This window comes from Hyperoodon ampullatus (genome assembly GCF_949752795.1).
Source record: "Hyperoodon ampullatus genome assembly, chromosome: 5".
In the NCBI taxonomy this organism is placed as follows: Eukaryota; Metazoa; Chordata; class Mammalia; order Artiodactyla; family Ziphiidae; genus Hyperoodon; species Hyperoodon ampullatus.
In genome coordinates, this window is record NC_136918.1 from 98,449,467 (window position 1) to 98,468,466 (window position 19,000).

Below are 19,000 nucleotides of genomic sequence, written 5' to 3' on the forward strand. Positions count from 1 at the left end.
AAGGATTAATCTCCAAAATTTACAAGCTGCTCATGTAGCTCAATATCAAAAAAACAAACAATTCAATCCACAAATGGGCAGAAGATCTAAGTAGACATTTCTCCAAAGAAGATATACAGATTGCCAACAAACACATGAAAGGATGCTCAACATCACTAATCATTAGATTAATGCAAATCAAAACTACAATGAGATATCATCTCACACCAGTCAGAATGGCCATCATAAAAATATCTACAAACAATAAATGCTGGAGAGGGTGTGGAGAAAAAGGAACACTCTTGCACTGTTGGTGGGGGTATAAATTGATACAGCCACTATGGAGAACAGTATGGAGGTTCCTTAAAAAACTAAAAATAGAACTACCATATGACCCAGCAATCCTACCACTGGGCATGTACCCTAGGAAAACCGTAATTCAAAAAGAGTCATGTACCACAATGTTCATTGCAGCTCTATTTACAATAGTCAGGATATGCAAGCAACCTAAGTGTCCATCAACAGATAAATGGATAAAGAAGATGTGGCATATATATATAATGAAATATTACTCAGCCATAAAAAGAAATGAAATCGAGTTATTTGTAGTGAGGTGGATGGACCTAGAGTCTGTCATACAGAGTGAAGTGAGTCAGAAAGAGAAAAACAAATACCATGTGCTAACACATATCTATGGAATCTCAAAAAAAAAAAAGAGGTTCTGAAGAACGTAGCGGCACGACAGGAATAAAGACGCAGATGTAGAGAATAGACTTGAGGACATGGGGAGGGGGAAGGGTAAGCTGGGACGAAGTGAGAGAGTGGCATGGACATATTTACACTACCAAATGTAAAACAGATACATTTTACATAGCACAGGGAGATCAGCTCGGTGCTTTGTGACCACCTAGAGGGGTGGGATAGGGAGGGTGGGAGGGAGACGTGAGAGGGAGGAGATATGGGGATATATGAATATATATGTATGGCTGAGGCACTTTGTTATAAAGCAGAAACTAACACACCATTGTAGAGCAATTATACTCCAACCAAGATTAAAAAAAAAAGAAAAATAAATCATTTGCATTTCTATACACTAACAACAAACTACCTGAAAAAGAAATTAAGAAATCAATCCCACTTACAATAGTATAAAAAACAATGAAATACTTAGAAATAAGTTTAACCAAGGAAAAATCTATACACTGAAAGCTATGACACTGATGAAAAAGCCTGAAGAAGACATAAATCAATGGAAAGGTATCTGGGTTCTTTGACTGGAAAAATTAATGTTATGAAAAATTCCATACTACCCAAAGTAATCTAAAAAGTCAATGCAATCCTACCAAAATTCCAATGGTATTTTTCACAGAAACATCTATCCTAAAATTTGAAAAAACTATCCTAAATGTTGAAATCATTATCTTGAAGGGAAAACTGCACACCCATGTTCACTGCAGCATTATTCACAATAGCTAAGTTATGAAAACAACCTAAATGTCCTTTGACGAATGAATGTGTAAAGAAAATGCATAGTAGATACATGCAATGGAATATTATTCAGCCATAAAAAAGAAGGGAATCCTGCAATTTGTGACAACATAGATGAGCCTGGAGGGCATTACGCTAATTGCTATAAGCCAGATAAGAATGACAAACACATGTGGTATCAGTTACATGTAGAATTTTTTTAAAGCCAATTTCATAGAAACAGAAAATAGAATGGTGGTTGCCAGGGGCTGGGGGGAGAGGTAAATGGGGTAGTATAGGTCAAAGAGTACAAAGTTTTCAACTATAAGAAGAATAACAATCCAATGTACAACATGGTGACTACAGTTGATAATATAGTATCATGTACTTAAAAGTTGCTGAGTAGTTAAGCATTCTCACCATACACACACAAAAAATTTAACGATGTCTTTAAAAATAATACAAATGAACTTATTTACAACACATAAATAGACCCACAGACATAGAAAACAAACCTATAGTTACCAAAGGGGATAACAGGATGGGGGGAGATAAATTAATTGTTTGGGATTAACATGTACACACTACCATATAAAAAATAGGTAACCAGGGACTTCCCTGGTGGTGCAGTGGTTAAGAATCCACCTGCCAATGCAGGGGACACAGGTTCGATCCCTGGTCCAGGAAGACCACACATTCCGTGGAGCAACTAAGCCCAGGAGCCACAACTACTGAAGCCCGTGTGCCTAGAGCCCATGCTCTGCAACAAGAGAAGCCACCACAATGAGAAGACCACGCACCGCAACGAAGAGTAGCCCCTGCTCTCTACAACTAGAGGAAGCCCGCATGCAGCAACAAAGACGCAAGGCAGCCAAAAAAAAAAAAAAAAAAGGTAACCAGCAAGGACCTACTGTATAGCACAGGGAACTATGCTCAATATCTTGTAATAACCTGTAATCGAAAAGCATGTGAAAAAGTATAGATATATATATATATATTTATATAAAAACGGAATCACCTTGCTGTACACCAGAAACTAACACAGCATTATAAATCAACTATACTTCCACTATACTTTAATAAAAATAATAATAATAATTAACTATGTAAAGTGATGGATGTGTTATTTTGATCATTCTATATGTATATATGTATCAAATCATCAAGTTGTACATTTTAAAATATACAGTAATAGTTGGCAGTTATTCCCAATTATTCCTCAATAAAGTTTTTTTAAAAATAAGATAATCGGGCTTCTCTGGTGGCGCAGTGGTTGAGAGTCCGCCTGCCGATGCAGGGGACGTAGGTTCGTGCCCCGGTCCGAGAAGATCCCACATGTCGCGGAGTGGCTGGGCCCGTGAGCCATGGCCGCTGAGCCTGCGCGTCCGGAGCCTGTGCTCTGCAACGGGAGAGGCCACAACAGTGGGAGGCCCGTGTACCGCAAAAAAAATAATAAGATAAAAATAAAAAATAAAAAATAATAAAAATAAAAATAAGATAATCATAAAATTTCAAAAAAGAGAGAAAGAAGAAATTAAGCCAACCCCACAGGGTCCAAGCTCCAGGGATCTCTATAACATTGATCATATAACCACAGTGAGGTGCTGTGAACCTGCTGCATGGCAGAAAGGCAAAGGAGGTGCCTCCTAAACTAGCTGCTCAACAAAATCTCTTCTGCTCAGAGAAGAGGGACCAACATTGGCCAACCCCATTGCAATTATGTTCCATGAACTCCAGTCCAGGAAAGGATAGAGTAGGTAAGTCACAAAAAAGTTTTTCTTCCCCTTTCCTCAAAGTGTATTAAAAATAGAGTCACCCAAAATTAACTAAGCAATGACCTTCAGGGAGTTTTAAGATAAGAAAACTTTGGTCCAGGTGATATCATCTCCGCCACTCCACAGTCTGCTACTTTCAGACTAATCCACATCATACCTGAGTAGTGCTGAAAAGGCAGAATAAGTAGCTGAAGGTGACCCTGATGCCATCATTATCAGTTAGCATTAAGTATGCCAGAATCCAGGTAACTCCAAAAACGACTGCAACAGATAATGTGCTAAGAAACTTCTTTAGGATTGAAAACTTTGTGCTAAGTAAGAGAAAACAAGAAAGGAAATATGGTTCATTCAGGTTTTTACTTATTAATATCATTGTTACCCTCCTACTGAAAATATGTATTCAGCTGCACATATACACTGTTCATTAAACAATATTATGCCTCAGGTGGAAAAACCTATGTCACTCTGAATAAAAGAGAGAAAGAGAGGAAGAGAGGAAGGAAGGAAGGAAGGGAGGAAGACAGTGATATCTGCTTAAAAGCTCAGGCATAAACAGTTCCTGAAATACTACTGCAGGCAAATTTCACATAGAATTAACTTTTTCTTTGGAACTGAATTTGATGTTAGTGATTATAACTACTGGATCAGTAATTCCTTTTTTGGGCATCTGGGACCGTCCCATGCCATAAGTTGATATCAGAATGAAAAGTTATTAAAGTGCAGAGTGACCTTCTTCCCTGTCATGCTAAGTCTATATCCCTGGAACCTGAGCTTGGCCATATGACTTACTTTGACCAGAGGGACATTAGCATTTGTTCCACAAACAAAGGCTTGAAAGCATTCCACTCATTAGAGCGTGTTTATTCTTATTGCTCTTTGGAACCCTGAGAGTACTATTTAAGAGAGAGACCACATGCAGCAGAGATGAGCTTTCCCAAATGAGGAGTTCCCACTCAATACCAGCCAACCACCAACCATCAGACCTGAAAGTGATTCATCCTAAGTTATCTACCAGCATTCAAGCCAGCCAAAACCAAAACAACTACATGATCAACACTCAAACTTATGACAAGTAATAAATACTTATCATTCTAAACCATTGAATTTGAGGGTAATTTGTTATAGAGCAAAAGCTAACTGATACATAGAAGATAATTTGTTAAACAATTAAATTGTAACCTGCTCTTCACTGTAACTAAGCTAATTTATGGACATGTATACACTACCAAACGTGAGGTAGATAGATAGTGGGAAGCAGCCGCAGAGCACGGGGAGATCAGCTCGGTGCTTTGTGACCGCCTGGAGGGGTGGGATGGGGAGGGTGGGAGGGAGGGAGATGCATGAGGGAAGGGATGTGGGAACGGATGTATATGTATGACTGATTCACTTTGTTATAAAGCAGAAACTAATAAAAAAAAATTAAAAAAAAAGAACCATGAGCTACCAGTCAAAATTTTGAAACATTACAAATTTGTTTGATGTCTGTGGCCAAAATGATATTGCTTTGTATAAAAGAAATATAACTTAACTTACAATTAGGCTAACAAGACTTCACCAAGGTTTTTCTGCATTGTTAAGAAAACAGGTGTGAATGATTATCAGTGATAGTCTTTCCTCCACATTTCCCCTCAATATGGGTTATCATCCATATAGGAAAGATGATACTCTTGATTGGTAAAGTACGTGTTTAAGATTACATTCCCACTTATGATGGCTGTTTTCCCCCATCTGTTCATTCAAAATGGATCTATATGGTGACCAGCAAAGTTCACAGATGTATTTATAGTAAGTCTACTTGGGTTAAGAAGAGTCTTGTAGAATTAAGCCTGAATTCACAGCCTCATTAGCACTGTGTTCTAACCAATTCATGCTGTGGGATGTGGAGATGAGGGGAGTGTATGTGTTTAATAGCTTCTGTTCTTTGTCTCTCCAACTGAAAGCTCTTTCTGTATATTAGCGATGACAGTGAAAATGCTTATTGGGGTCAGAAAAGTTACGGAGAGGAAAGAAGCAGTCCACATGGGAACTGATAAACCAGAGAGCACACGCCCCATCTGCAGGGAATGTGGGCCCAATGTTGCCCAATATTCTAATTTTTATATGTTTGCAACAAATTTTTTAAAATTTAAAGCTATTATGTGATTCAGGCAACACATGTAAAATATCACCTACAGTTACTAGTTTCTAAAATTAAAATACAGTTACCAGCATCTCCTCACAACCCTCTCATATTTTTAATTATTCAAATCTGATTTCATGAATACTTGGGATTGGGGGATACATTTTTTTCTTGATGTCTTTGGGTTGGGTTTTTAGTTGGGCTCATACAGCGCAAAAGTATCTTAGGTAATGCAATAGACTCACATTGTAGTCTTGATGTCGGAAGATGAGAAGATCCACCTTCTGAGACAAAGTTTAAGAGAAAATCTGTCCTGCAAACCACATATCCTTGCCATTTCCCCCAAATCTGAAAACTCTTCTAGGAGCTGTGGATGTATTCCTGTGCTATATTTAGTACTAGATGAGCCATGCCTTCCAGCTTCTGATTCATTGGGAATCTTACCTCTTCAGATTCTGATTATTCTTCCACAGCACTTTGACTACAATGACAATAAATATAACAACATTGCTGATGAGGATAATGGTCACAGGTATGCTGAATGACCACAACAATTGACTTGTTATCAAACCACTGCTTTCTTGAGTTGCCAGCCAGCAGCTGTGGAGAGAAAAGAAATGATTTCAGCAGATTAAGAAAGCAGAGGAAAGAAATGATTTCAGCAGAAAGAAAGGTATAAAAACTCTTCTCTATGCTGTTCACACCATTGACATTCACTCGACTGAAAGACCTGCTAAAAGTCAATATCTCTTTGCCTTCTATATATTAGAGATGATTTTCAAGAATTCAACCAAGTAGAAAAATTAAATGCATTGATTCTGCCAAATTTCTCTGTGAGACAATATGGGCTAGTGGAAAGAAAGTGGGCTTTTGAGTTAGACAGTTCTGAATACAAATGTCACTGTCTGTCACTTACTAGGTTTCTGACTTTAGTTAAGTTACTGTTTAATTTTCTTTTTGACTATGTATCACACTCAGATGGCTCAAAATTTTAAAGGTACAACTCATCATAGAGAGACAAGATCCCTCCTATAACTATCCCTAGTCACCTAGTTTTTATCTCCAGTGGTATTCAATGTTTCTTTTATATACTTCCAGATTTAGACTATGCATATACCAGCAAATGTATATTTTTTCCTGACATTGAAGCAAAGGATAACATGATACTTCTATACCTTACTTAAAAACACATCTTGGAGATCATTCCATATCAGAATATAAAGATTATCCTCATGATTTTTTTTTTTTTTTTTTTTTTTGTGGTACGCGGGCCTCTCACTGTTATGGTCTCTCCCGTTGCGGAGCACAGGCTCCAGACGCGCAGGCTCAGAAGCCATGTCTCACGGGCCCAGCCGCTCCACAGCATGTGGGATCTTCCCAGACCGGGGCACAAACCCGCGTCCCCTGCATCGGCAGGCGGACTCTTAACCACTGCACCACCAGGGAAGCCCTCCTCATGATTTTTTATGGCTGCATATTATTCCATTATTTCATTATACCATAAATTATTTAAACTGTCTCTTATTAATAGGCATTTTTTAAAGTTTAATGTTTAAAAAATATTTGAATAGTTCTTTAACCTCATTGCATCTGTTTTTGTTTTTGTCTTTTTGTTATTGTTGGTGGTAGTTTTGGTGGTTTTTTTCTCATCTGTGAAGTGTAGTAATCACCTCCTGGCATTGTTGTAAGAATAAATTCATTCATTTAATAAGTATTTACAGAGTACATGCTATGTGCCAGACATTGTTCTAGATAACAAGATATTAGCAGTAAATGAAAAGCCTTTCTTTAGTGAATTTATTCTAATGCAGAAAATAAATAAAACTAATGAATTAATAAGATATATACTATAACAGAAGTTAACAAGTGCTGTGAAGAAAAATAAAGCAGGTAATGAGAGTAGGTATTACTATGTATATGTATATGTGTGTCTGTGTGTCTGTGTGTGTGCCTGGGGGACCAGGGGAGGAAATGTTTCATTTTAAGTAGAGTGGTCAGGAAAACCCTTATGGAAAAAAATATTTGAGTAAAGATCTGAAGTAGATGAGGGGGAAGGGTGTTCTAGGCAGAGGGAACAGCAAGTGTAAAGGCTCTGAGTTGAGAGCTTAAGCAAAGAGGCCAGTGTGGCTAGAAGAGAGTATGTAAGTAGATGGGATTAGTAAAAAGATGCAAATTATGTCAGGGCTTTATAGGTGACTGCATGTACTCTTGGCAAGAAGGAGAAACTTGACATGCTCGGTCTTTAGTTTTACAAGTGTTACTTTAGCTATATGCAGGGATAAAAGAAGAGTACATGCCAAAGGAGAAAGTCAGCTAGGAGTCTACTGTAACAATCAGGTGGCTTGGAACCAGGGAGAGGAGATGTTGAGAAATAGTCTGATTCCAGATATGTTTAAAAGTAAAACAAAAGGGGACTTCCCTGGTGGTCCAGTGGTTAAGACTCCATGCTCCCAATGTAGGGGGCCTGGGTTCGATCCCTCATCAGGAAACTAGATCCCACATGCCATGACTAAAAGCCTGCATGTGGCAACTAAAGATTCAACTAAGATCACGCATGCCACAATGAAGATCCCGCGTGATGCAACTAAGACCCAGCACAGCCAAATAAATAAATATATATATATATATATATATTAAAGTAAAGCAAAAGGACTTATTGATAGGTTAGATGGGAGATATAGGAGAGTTAAGAGTGACTCCAAAATCTTTGGCTTGAGTACCTGGAAGAATGGAATTACTGTCAACTGAGTTGGGGAAGATGATGAGAAGAACAGGTTTGGGAGGGAAGACCAGGAGATGTCTCATCACTTGTCCAGCCAAGTGAAGGTGTCAGGTAGGCAGTAGGGTATTAACAAAATAATGTGAGAAGCCCTGGTATATATTTAGCAATCAATCAATGTCTGTTTTCTTTCCCTTGTAGGTAAACACCATTATTATACATGCCAAAGGATTTCTAAGCTGTTTTGCATTGGAATGTTGTTACAATTTAAATTATTAGAAATCATATTTCTAATCTGAATGACCTAGAAGGAAATTGGAATGATTTCAGATCTCTGTAATGAATTTTAAAAATGAAAAGGAGGAGATTGGTTCAAGATGGTGGAGCAGAAGGAGGTGCACTCACTCCTTCTTGTGAGAGCACCAGAATCACAACTAACTGCTGAACAATCATCTACAGGAAAACACTGGAGCTCACCAAAAAAGATACCCCAAAACAAAAGACAAGGGAGAAGCCACAATAAGATGATATAAGGGGCACAAGCCAATAAAATCAAATCCCATAACCATTGCGTGGGCGGCTCACAAACTGGAGAACAATTATACCACAGAAGTCCACCCACTGGAGTGAAGGTTCTGAGCCCCACATCAGGCTTCCCAACCTGGGGTCCAGCAACGGAAGGAGGAATCCCCAGAGAATTGGACTTTGAACTCAGGCAGGGTTTGACTGCAGAACTTCAACAGGACTGGGGGAAACAGAGACTTCACTCTTGGAGGGTGCACACAAAATCTTGTACACATCAGGACCCAGGGGGAAGGATCAGTGACTCCATAGGAGACTGAAGCAACCTACCTGCTAGCGTTGGGGGGGTCTCCTACAAAGGCAGGGGTTGGCTGTGGCTCCCCATGGGGACAAGGACACTGGCAGTAGAAGTTCTGGGAAGTAGTCCTTGGTGTGAGCCCTCCCAAAGTCCACCATTAGCCCCACCAAAGAGCCTGTAGGCTCCAGTGCTGGGTCGGCTCAGGCCAAACGACAAACAGGGAGAGAACACAGTCCCACCCTTCAGCAGACAAATGGATTAAAGTTTTACTGAGCTCTGCCCACCAGAACAACACCCAGCTCTATCTACCACCAGTCCCTCCCATCACAAAGCTTGCACAAGCCTCTTAGATAGCCTCATCCACCAGAGGACAGACAGCAGAAGCAAGAAGAACTACAATCCTGCAGCCTGCAGAATAAAAACCACAATCACAGAAAGATAGACAAAATGAAAAGGCAGAGGATTATGTCCTAGATGAAGGAACAAGATAAAACCCCAGAAGAGCAACTAAATGAAGTGGAGATAGGCAACCTTCCAGAAAAAGAATTCAGAATAATGATAGTGAAGATGATCCAGGACCTTGGAAAAAGGATGGAGGAAAGAATCGAGGAGATGAAAGAAATGTTTAACAAAGACCTAGAAGAACTGAAGAACAAACAAACAGAGATGAACAATACAATAACTGAATTGAAAAATACACTAGAAGGAATCAATAGCAGAATAACTGAGACAGAAGAACGGATTAGTGACCTGGAAGACAGAATGGTGGAAATCACTGCCACAGAACAGAATAAAGAAAAAAGAATGAAAAGAAATGAAGACAGCCTAAGAGACCTCTGGGACAACAAACGCACCAACGTTCACGTTATAGGGGACCCAGATGGAGAAGACAGAGAGAAAGAACCTGAGAAAATATTTGAAGAGATTATAGTAAAAAATTTCCCTAACATGGCAAAGGAAATAATCACCCAAGTCCAGGAAGCACAGAGACTCCCAGGCAGGATAAACCCAAGGAGAAACATACCAAGACACATAGTAATCAAACTGACAAAAATTAAAGACAAAGAAAAATCATTAAAAGCAGCAAGGAAAAAATGACAAATAACATACAAGGGAACTCCCATAAGGTTAACAGCTGATTTCTCAGCAGAAACTCTGCAGGCCAGAAGGGAGTGGCACAATATATTTAAAGTGATGAAAGGGAAGAACCTACAACTAAGAATACTCTACCCAGTAAGGCTCTCATTCAGATTGGATGGAGAAATCAAAAGCTTTACAGACAAGCAAAAGCTAAGTGATTTCAGCACCACCAGACCAGCTTTGCAACAAATGCTAAAGGAACTCCTCTAGGCGGGAAAGAGACTAGCAACTTAAAACATCCTTGTACATACATAGACTGCTATATCAGAACCTCATGGGAACAGCAAACCCCAAAACTACAATAGATAACCATACAGAAAAGAAAAAGCAACCCAAACACAACACTAAAGATGGTCATCAAACCACAAGAGAAAAAAAGAGGAAGAAAAGAAAAAAGACATACAACAACAAACCCAAAACAATTAAGAAAATGGCAATAAGAGCACACATATAGATAATTACCTTAACTGTAAATGGATTAAATGCACCAACCAAAAGATGTAGACTGCCTGGATACAAAAACAAGACCTGTATATATGCTGTCTACAAGAGACCCACCTCAGACCTAGGGACACATACAGACTGAAAGTGAGGGGATGGAAGAAGGTATTCCATGCAAATGGAAATCAAAATAAAGCTGGAGTAGCAATACTCATATCAGACAAAATAGACTTAAAAATAAAGACAGTTATAAGAGACAAAGAAGGACACTATGTAACAATCAAGGGATCAATCCAAGAAGAAGATATAACAATTTTAAACATATGTGCACCCAACATAAGAGCACCTCAATACATAAGGCAAATGTTAACAGCCATAAAGGAAGAACTCGACAGTAACACAATAATAGTGGGGGACTTTTTTTTTTTTTTCTTTTTTGCGGTACACGGTCCTCTCAGCACTGTGGCCTCTCCTGTTGCAGAGCACAGGCTTCGGATGCACAGGCTCAGCGGCCATGGCTCATGGGCCCAGCTGCTCCGCAGCATGTGGGATCCTCCCGGACTGGGGCACAAACCCGTGTCCTCTGCATCGGCAGGCGGACTCTCAACCACTGCGCCACCAGGGAAGCCCTTTGTGGGGGACTTTTAACACTCCACTTTTGTCAATGGACAGATCATCCAGACAGAAAATCAACAAGGAAACAAAGGCCTTAAATGACACATTAGATCAGATGGACTTAACTGATATTTACAGAGAACTCCATCCAAAAGCAGAAGAATACACATTTTTCTCAAGTGCACACGGAACATTCTCCAGGATTGACCACATCCTGGGCCACAAGGGAGCCTCAGTAAATTTAAGAAAATTGAAATCATATCAAGTATCTTCTATGACCACAACACTACGAAATTAGAAATAAACTACAAGAAAAAAACTATAAAAACCACAAACGCTTGGATGCTAAGCAATATGTTACTCAACAACAAATGGATCACTGAAGAAATTAAAGAGGAAATCAAAAAATACCTAGAGACAAATGAAAATGAAAGCACATGACCCAAAACCTATGTGATACAGCAAAAGCAGTTCTAAGAGGAAAGTTTAGAGCAATACAATATTACCTCAGGAAACAAGAAAAATCTCAAATAACAACCTAACCATATACCTAAAGCAACTAGACAAAGAACAAAACTGAAAGTTAGTAGAAGGAAAGAAATCATAAAGATCAGAGCAGAAATAAATGAAATAGAAATGAAAAAGACAATAGCAAAGATCAATGAAACTAAAAGCTGGTTCCTTGAAAAGATAAACAAAATTGATAAACCTTTAGCCAGACTCATCAAGGAAAAAAGGGAGAGGACTCAAATCACTAAAATTAGAAATGAAAAAGGAGAAGTTACAACTGACACCAGAGAAATACAAAGGATCATAAGAGACTACTATATGCAACAGTATGCCAATAAAATGGACAACCTGGAAGAAATGGACAAATTCTTAGAAAGGTACAGTCTCCCAAGACTGAATCAGGAAGAATTAGAAAATATGAGCAGACCAATCGCAAGTGCTGAAATTGAAACTGTAATTTTAAAACTCCCAACAAACAAAAGTCCAGGACCTGATGGCGTCACAGGAGAATTCTATCAAACATTTAGAGAAAAGCTAATACCTATCTTTCTGAAACTGTTCCAAAGAACTGCAGAGGAAGGAGACTTCCCAAACTCATTCTATGTGGCTACCATCACCCTGATACCAAAACCAGACAAAGATACCCCTCAAAAAGAAAATTACAGGCCAATATCACTGATGAACATAGACACAAAAATCCTCAATTGCTAGTATTTTACTAGAAATTCGAATCCATCAATACATTAAAAGAATCATACACCATGATCAAGTGGGATTTATCCCAGGAACGCAAGGATTCTTCAATATACGCAAATCAATCAGTGTGATACACCACATCAACAAATTGAAGAATAAAAACCATATGATGATCTCAATAGATGCAGAAAAATCTTTTGACAAAATTCGACACCCATTTATGATAAAAACTCTCCAGAAAGTGGGCATAGAGGGAACCTACTTCAACATAATAAAGGCCATATACGACAAACATACAGCTAGCATCATATCAACGGTGAAAAGCTGAAAGCATTTCCTCTAAGATCAGGAACAAGACAAGGATGCCCATTCTCACCACTTTTATTCAACATAGTTTTGCAAGTCCTAGCTATGGCAACCAGGAAAGAAATAGAAATAAAAGAATCCAAATTCTTTTGGTACGGCCACTATGGAAAGCAGTATGCAGGGGCCTTAAAAAACTAAAAATAGAGTTGTCATATGACACTGCTATCCTACTCCTGGGCATATATCCAGAGAAAAACATGGTCTGAAAGGATACATGCACCCCGATGTTCACTGCGGCACTGTTTATAATAGCAAAGACATAGAAGCAACCTAAGTGTCCGTGGACAGAGGAATGGATAAAGAAGATTTGGTACATATATACAATGGAATATTACTCAGCCATAAAAAAGAATGAAATAATGCCATTTGCAGCAACATGGATAGACATAGAGATTGTCATACTGAGTGAAGTAAGTCAGACAGAGAAAGAGAAATATCGTATGATATCGCTTACATGCAGAATCTAAAAAGAAATAATACAAATGAATGTATTTACAAAACAGAAGTGGACTCACAGACTTAGAGAATGAACTTATGGTTACTGGGATGGGGAGGGTGGAGGGAAGGGATAGTAGGGAGTTTGGGATTGACATGTACAGACTACTGTATTTAAAAAGGATAAACAACAGGACCAACTGTATAGCACAGGGAACTCTGCTCAATGTTATGTGGCAGCCTGGATGGGAGGGGAGTCTGGGGGAGAATGGATACATGTATATGTATGGCTAAGTTGCTTTGTTGTGCACCTGAAACTATCACAACATTGTTAATCAGCTATATTCCAATATAAAATAAAATGTTAAAAGAAAAATGAAAAGGAGTGCCTCCAATCCATTAATAGATAGATTAAGTCCAGCCTTAAGTAAAATGGTGAGAAAGAATAAAATTTATCTTCAGGATTTTGGGCCTCCATGTCTTTTCATCTGTAACCGAAGGACAACCTTCCTGGCATCTTCAATCTCACAATCCCTGACACAGAAGAAATAGGAGGGCACTTGGCTAAGAATTTAATAAAATCCTGCTGAGAAGTACTTTCACATCTCTAGACACTTCTTTGGTGACTAAGCAAGTGGCCATCAAAGTTTTAAATTAAAAAGATGGACATATTTCTGACCCAGGCAGCCTAGAGAAACACAGTTTAAAAGGGGAGGACAGGATAGAGAAAGAAAATGAATATCCAACTCGATCGGATAAAGACAGACTTGCAAATTATGAAACAATTTAGACAAATATTTATCTTTATCTGTATGAGTCATGAGTTACTTAAACTTTAGACAACACAATTTCTAAGTATTACTATTTGTACTATAGATCTGTGTGTGTGTGCATACAAATGTCTGTAAGGTTCCTCAGTTACCTCACACAGATGGGGAGACCTAGATAGGAAACAGGCTTGGATGCCTGTGGCCATGAGGAGGTGTGCTCTAGGAAGGGACACCTCCTCACCTCCTCCATCCTTTGTATTACTTGGAGAGAGAGTCACTCTGGATTTGTTCTCATGAGCCTCTCCCTTAGTTATTCTGAATCTAATTACCCAGATTTTGAAAAATAGACTGCTGAGGAGACAGATGGATCCTCCATGCAGACTAACCCTTGTAGGAGTGGTATTTCTAGAATTGAGATTGGAGAGTCACAAGGTCAAGGTTGCACCTGACAAACAGCTATGAACCTGAGGTCTGGAGAGCATCATAGGTGAACCTCAGATGAAGCGTTTAACTCCTTGGTGATTTTGTCATGAAACATGGGAAAAGACAGCTGTAGAAGATACAGCATATGCTTCCAGAAAATTCTTCCTCATGCATTATACTTTCCCAATGGTTACCTCAAACCTTCAGGGAAGTCTGAAACAGCCTATACGGTGGGACAGAGAGTTGGGGGATAGAGCATTAAATAGGAGTGTGGCCTGCTCTGCAGTCACCCCTTAATTGGGTCCTGGCAGAGATAGCATTACATCAAGGGAACTGAGTTAGGGGTTTCGGGTATGACTGGCAGAACTGGGAGCCATGGTGGGGGGACAGGGAGTATGATATATTGAGGAGCAACTTCTGGGAAGATAACTCAAGAAAACCCAAAAAAGTCCCTCCTCTTTCTAAATATATCCTGAAGAAATGTTAGCCTTGATGTGTGTGTATAGGGTGGAAAGTGGGGGAAAAGGGTCCAAGATGAAGCTGATATTCATGTTACACTTCCTTTCCCCTCTTCCCAACTCTTATTATCAGTTGCCTAGTGTCTTCCCTAACATCTAATACTGTACTCAGGAAAGAATCTGTTCTCAATTATTTACATCTTGGTGTGAATAAATTTAAGACAGCAGGCTTCTTTCTACTGAAGACTTCTGTAGGAGTAGGTCTAGCCTTGTGGCTTGGTTAGGATAGGAAATTAATAATAATGCAATTTGAGGTGAATTACCTCTCCCATGAGATATTTGCATTTTACTCCTGATATCTAATTATAGAATTAAAATTTTAAAACTCATTAAAAGATATTTAATCCCAATCAAACAGAGAAAATAGTGCCCAGAGTATATGGTTCCTAAAATCAAGCCAGGCAGTTTAGCTCCCTATTCTACACTTGGTCATGGTCAGCCCTGGAAATAGGTAAGCACTCTGACACCACAGCCTTCCCTTGGGTATGCTTGCACATTTCCAAGAGTTTTGTTTTGATTTGAGTTGGTTTGGGACTTAAGGCAGAATCCAGGGATCAGAATGGTTGAATTTATAAAATAAGAAGGGAAGACAAATTAAAGAGCAGTTGCCATTTGGTAGCAGAAATACACATAGAGTTCAGCACCACTTTCTTACTCTCCCCACATGGAAGGCAAATACCATGCATTCAGGTACTTCCATTATTGACAGTTAATTATTCATGCTGGAGTCACAGGGAGAATTTATGTGTGATAAATCATCATGAAATACTCATTATAATCATATCAACATAGAATTGGTTCATAAGCATGGATAGTGCTCTTCAAGCACTTTCATGGATACTGCTCTTCAAACATTTTCAAGTGTGAAAATGTTTTCACACTCGCTTGGCCCTTCATAGTAACCCCAGAGCAGATATTACTATTATTGTTATTCCCATTTTCTAGATGAGAAAACTAAGATAAGGGGTCACTAATGATCACACTTCTTTTGTCCTGTGATTTTCAGACTTAATCAAAGAAGACAAATTTAATATTAAAAAGTTCACATTTATAAATTTAGAAGACAATTACTTGCTTTACGAAAGGATTTATCATAGGAAATTTTCATGCCACCATATTTAAAATATAATGTGTTCTTTGAGAATTTGAAATACACAGTTATAATATGACAATTATAAAGTGAGATGCATATTACAGTGACACTTGGACTCAATGTCATTGAATAGTTACACTCATATCAAAGAAATGGACATTTAAAAAAATATAAACTTACATTTCCTCTTGCCAGTAGTCTAACTCCCACTGTGAATTATTCCCATTCTGAGAATAAATAATTCCCACTGTCACAGCTACCACTATAGCTGGCACTCCTATGTGATAAAGAGTCATAGAATTAATAATTTACCCAAGACTGGGATTAATTATAAAAGAACATGAATGAATTATACACCTGACCTTTTTCAGGATGTATTGTTCTTTCCACTATAGACAGTGTACTAAATGATCCTACAGATGTAGGTCAACAGTAGACATAGTTTTTCTGTGTTTTCCTTTCCCTATCAGTGTTGGCTATACATAACAATCCTATACTATTTCTGATTCCTTTGTAACTCTTACCACAATTTCCAGTCTTAAGTGGTCTAATTCCTCTTTCACTTGAATAAATTTAAATTTAGATAACATGAAAACAACTCTCCTTTGCTGGAACTCATTAAATTTTTCAAATTATTTTTCTTAAAAGAGTCACTCTGATTGTCTTGAAACATTTCTTTTAAAGTAGCTAGGAAAAGCAGGGTCGGGGGGTGGTGGGATGAATTGGGAAATTGGGATTGACCTATATACACTAATATGTATAAAATAGATAACTAATAAGAAGTTGCTGTATTTTAAAAAAATAAAATAAAATTCAAAAAAAGAAATAAAGTTAATTTACAAAAAAAATATATAAAGTAGCTAGGAAGTTTGTATGTGGTCTAAATCTCAAGTCAAATAAATAGAGATGTTAAAGGAAATGAACATGAAGTTAGCTCATGATGTATCTAGTATAGCTGCCTTGATCACATCTGCCTTCTTCACAGGAGAAGACACTCCTTCACGAGACAGAAGGCACTCTTAGTGATTGCTGGATTTTCCATCTCCCCTACCACAAGGCCTTGTACTATTAGGTCTTCAATAGGTGTTTGTTTAAATTAAATGATTTCAACAAAATTAAATTCCTGAGTAAGTGAAGAAGCAAACGCTTACCCCATCCAATTAAAGAGATGAAAAGAATGAAATGCTGAGGAATAGGCTTCATGGTCCTAATAAGAAGGAAATAGAGCTGGGCAGCACTGAGTCCCATGCAGGTAAATGTCACTAACACAAAATAGTGAAGCAAGATAACAATCGCAGTGCATGTGGGATTCAAGATGACAACGGTGTCTTGTCTGGACATTTCATTATTGCTCAAGTCAGTATTATCAGTGTCACTATGACTTGTCTTTAAGTTCTTATTGGAGTTTTCAATTCCAAACACAAAGAGGAGGTTGAAAATCAACATTGATGTGCACAGATTGACCAATACCCAGGTTTCTGAGGTTTTTCTGACTTTCCTGAAAATAAATAAATAAATATATTAATAAACAAAACAACTACAAAAAAAAACTCCAGTGAAATCATGAGGGAACAAAAGAATATTATTACCCACTGTAAATCTAGCTCATAGCCCAGTGGGCCAGCTGGTAAACGGACCTTCCTAACTACACCAGAGAAACATTCTCTCTTATCTGATTCTCACAAAGTGAGTTTGAGAAGACAGGTTGATACCTCCTTTCTTGAACCTGTCTTTTAATCCAAGGTGATAGCTGTTTTCCAGAGATGCCCTCCTGTGAACTCTACTTCCTGGAGTTTATGCCCAGTGTAGCCCCCTCCCAGGGCTCTCCAGTGACTTGATATAACTAACAGAATGCAGTAGAAGGTCTGGCAGCCAGGGCCAACATATCCATCAGACAGTGGTGTTTAGCATCCACAATATGTTTATACTTCTATGGTCCACAACAAGGTCTTCTAATGTAAAACATGCCCAAGGACTGTTCCTTCATCTGAAGATACAATTTGTGGGTGTAGAACCAAGTTCTCTTTGAAACTCATGACATATCACAGGTCTCTCCAGTATTAAAGAAAGTTATAAAATTTCCATTCACTACCATCTAGATCCTTATGAATTTTTCAGATTATAAGGCCTCTTGAAATAAATATTTCACTATTAATGTGCTTAAAGTTCTAACACCTTCAAGAACTTCTCTATTTCTAATGTCTCAGAATTTGATGAACAAATCTGTTTGCTAATTATATATCGTTTACGGTCCTACCATAACATTCCACTATGGTCCTTCTTAGTATTTGGATTCCCACACTGAATGAAAAGCTTATATTAAAACAGAACTCTGTCCATCCTCATGATATTTTAGTTGAGATTTTCTTCATAATTCAAAATTTTATTAACTCTTCTGAAAGGTTTAATGGGAAGAAATGCAAAAAGCATCCAAAAGAATCCATTTATATAAAAGTAAAGTTCGTTTTTAATTTTTCTCCAATTTCAAACACAAATTATCTACAGAGAGAACAGGCTATTTTCAAATAGGCTATTTTCAAATGGGTCTTCTGTATATTACTATATTCTGTGCATTTTTATTATATGCACAGAAATATATAATATATATATTATCTATGACAGCAAAACTGCTAAAAACAAGTTGATAGAGGACACACACACACACACACAAATATGATGACAGTTGGAAAGGGTGAGATTTTAGGCAAAGAAACTATCTGGTTGGCCAAAAAGTTCATTCTAGTTTTTCCATGCCATCTTACAGAAAAACCCAAACAAACTTTTTGGCCAAACCAATAGTTACGCAGCTACCACAACTTATTCACATGGAACCAAATAACTGTCTGTTCAAGTGTCTTTGCAAATGAAAAGACAGATATAAGAGCCATTTTACTTTACATGACAGACATAATTACATGGCATGTAATTTTCCTTCAAGGCACTTACCACAATTTGTAATTATATATTTATTTCTGTATATATCTGTACAATGTCTGTCTTCCCCCCGAGAATGTAAATTCCAAGGGAGAGGGGAGTTTATATGTCTTGTTCATAGTTTTGTATTTACCTCCTCACATGTTGCTTGGCACATAGTAAGCACTCAATGTAAAAATT

General features: G+C 38.1%; 1 protein-coding gene across 1 annotated transcript in view; it reads right to left on the reverse strand.

Annotated features, from left to right (window-relative positions):
- Positions 1–19,000, reverse strand: part of ADGRG7 (adhesion G protein-coupled receptor G7) — a gene marked incomplete at both ends in the record, with an annotated part of 63,440 nt that overhangs the window by 17,920 nt on the left and 26,520 nt on the right. The window contains 4 exon segments of the mRNA XM_079705271.1: positions 3,379–3,532; positions 5,785–5,940; positions 16,067–16,163; positions 17,038–17,384. Of these exon segments, the coding sequence (XP_079561397.1) occupies positions 3,379–3,532; positions 5,785–5,940; positions 16,067–16,163; positions 17,038–17,384 (754 nt within the window).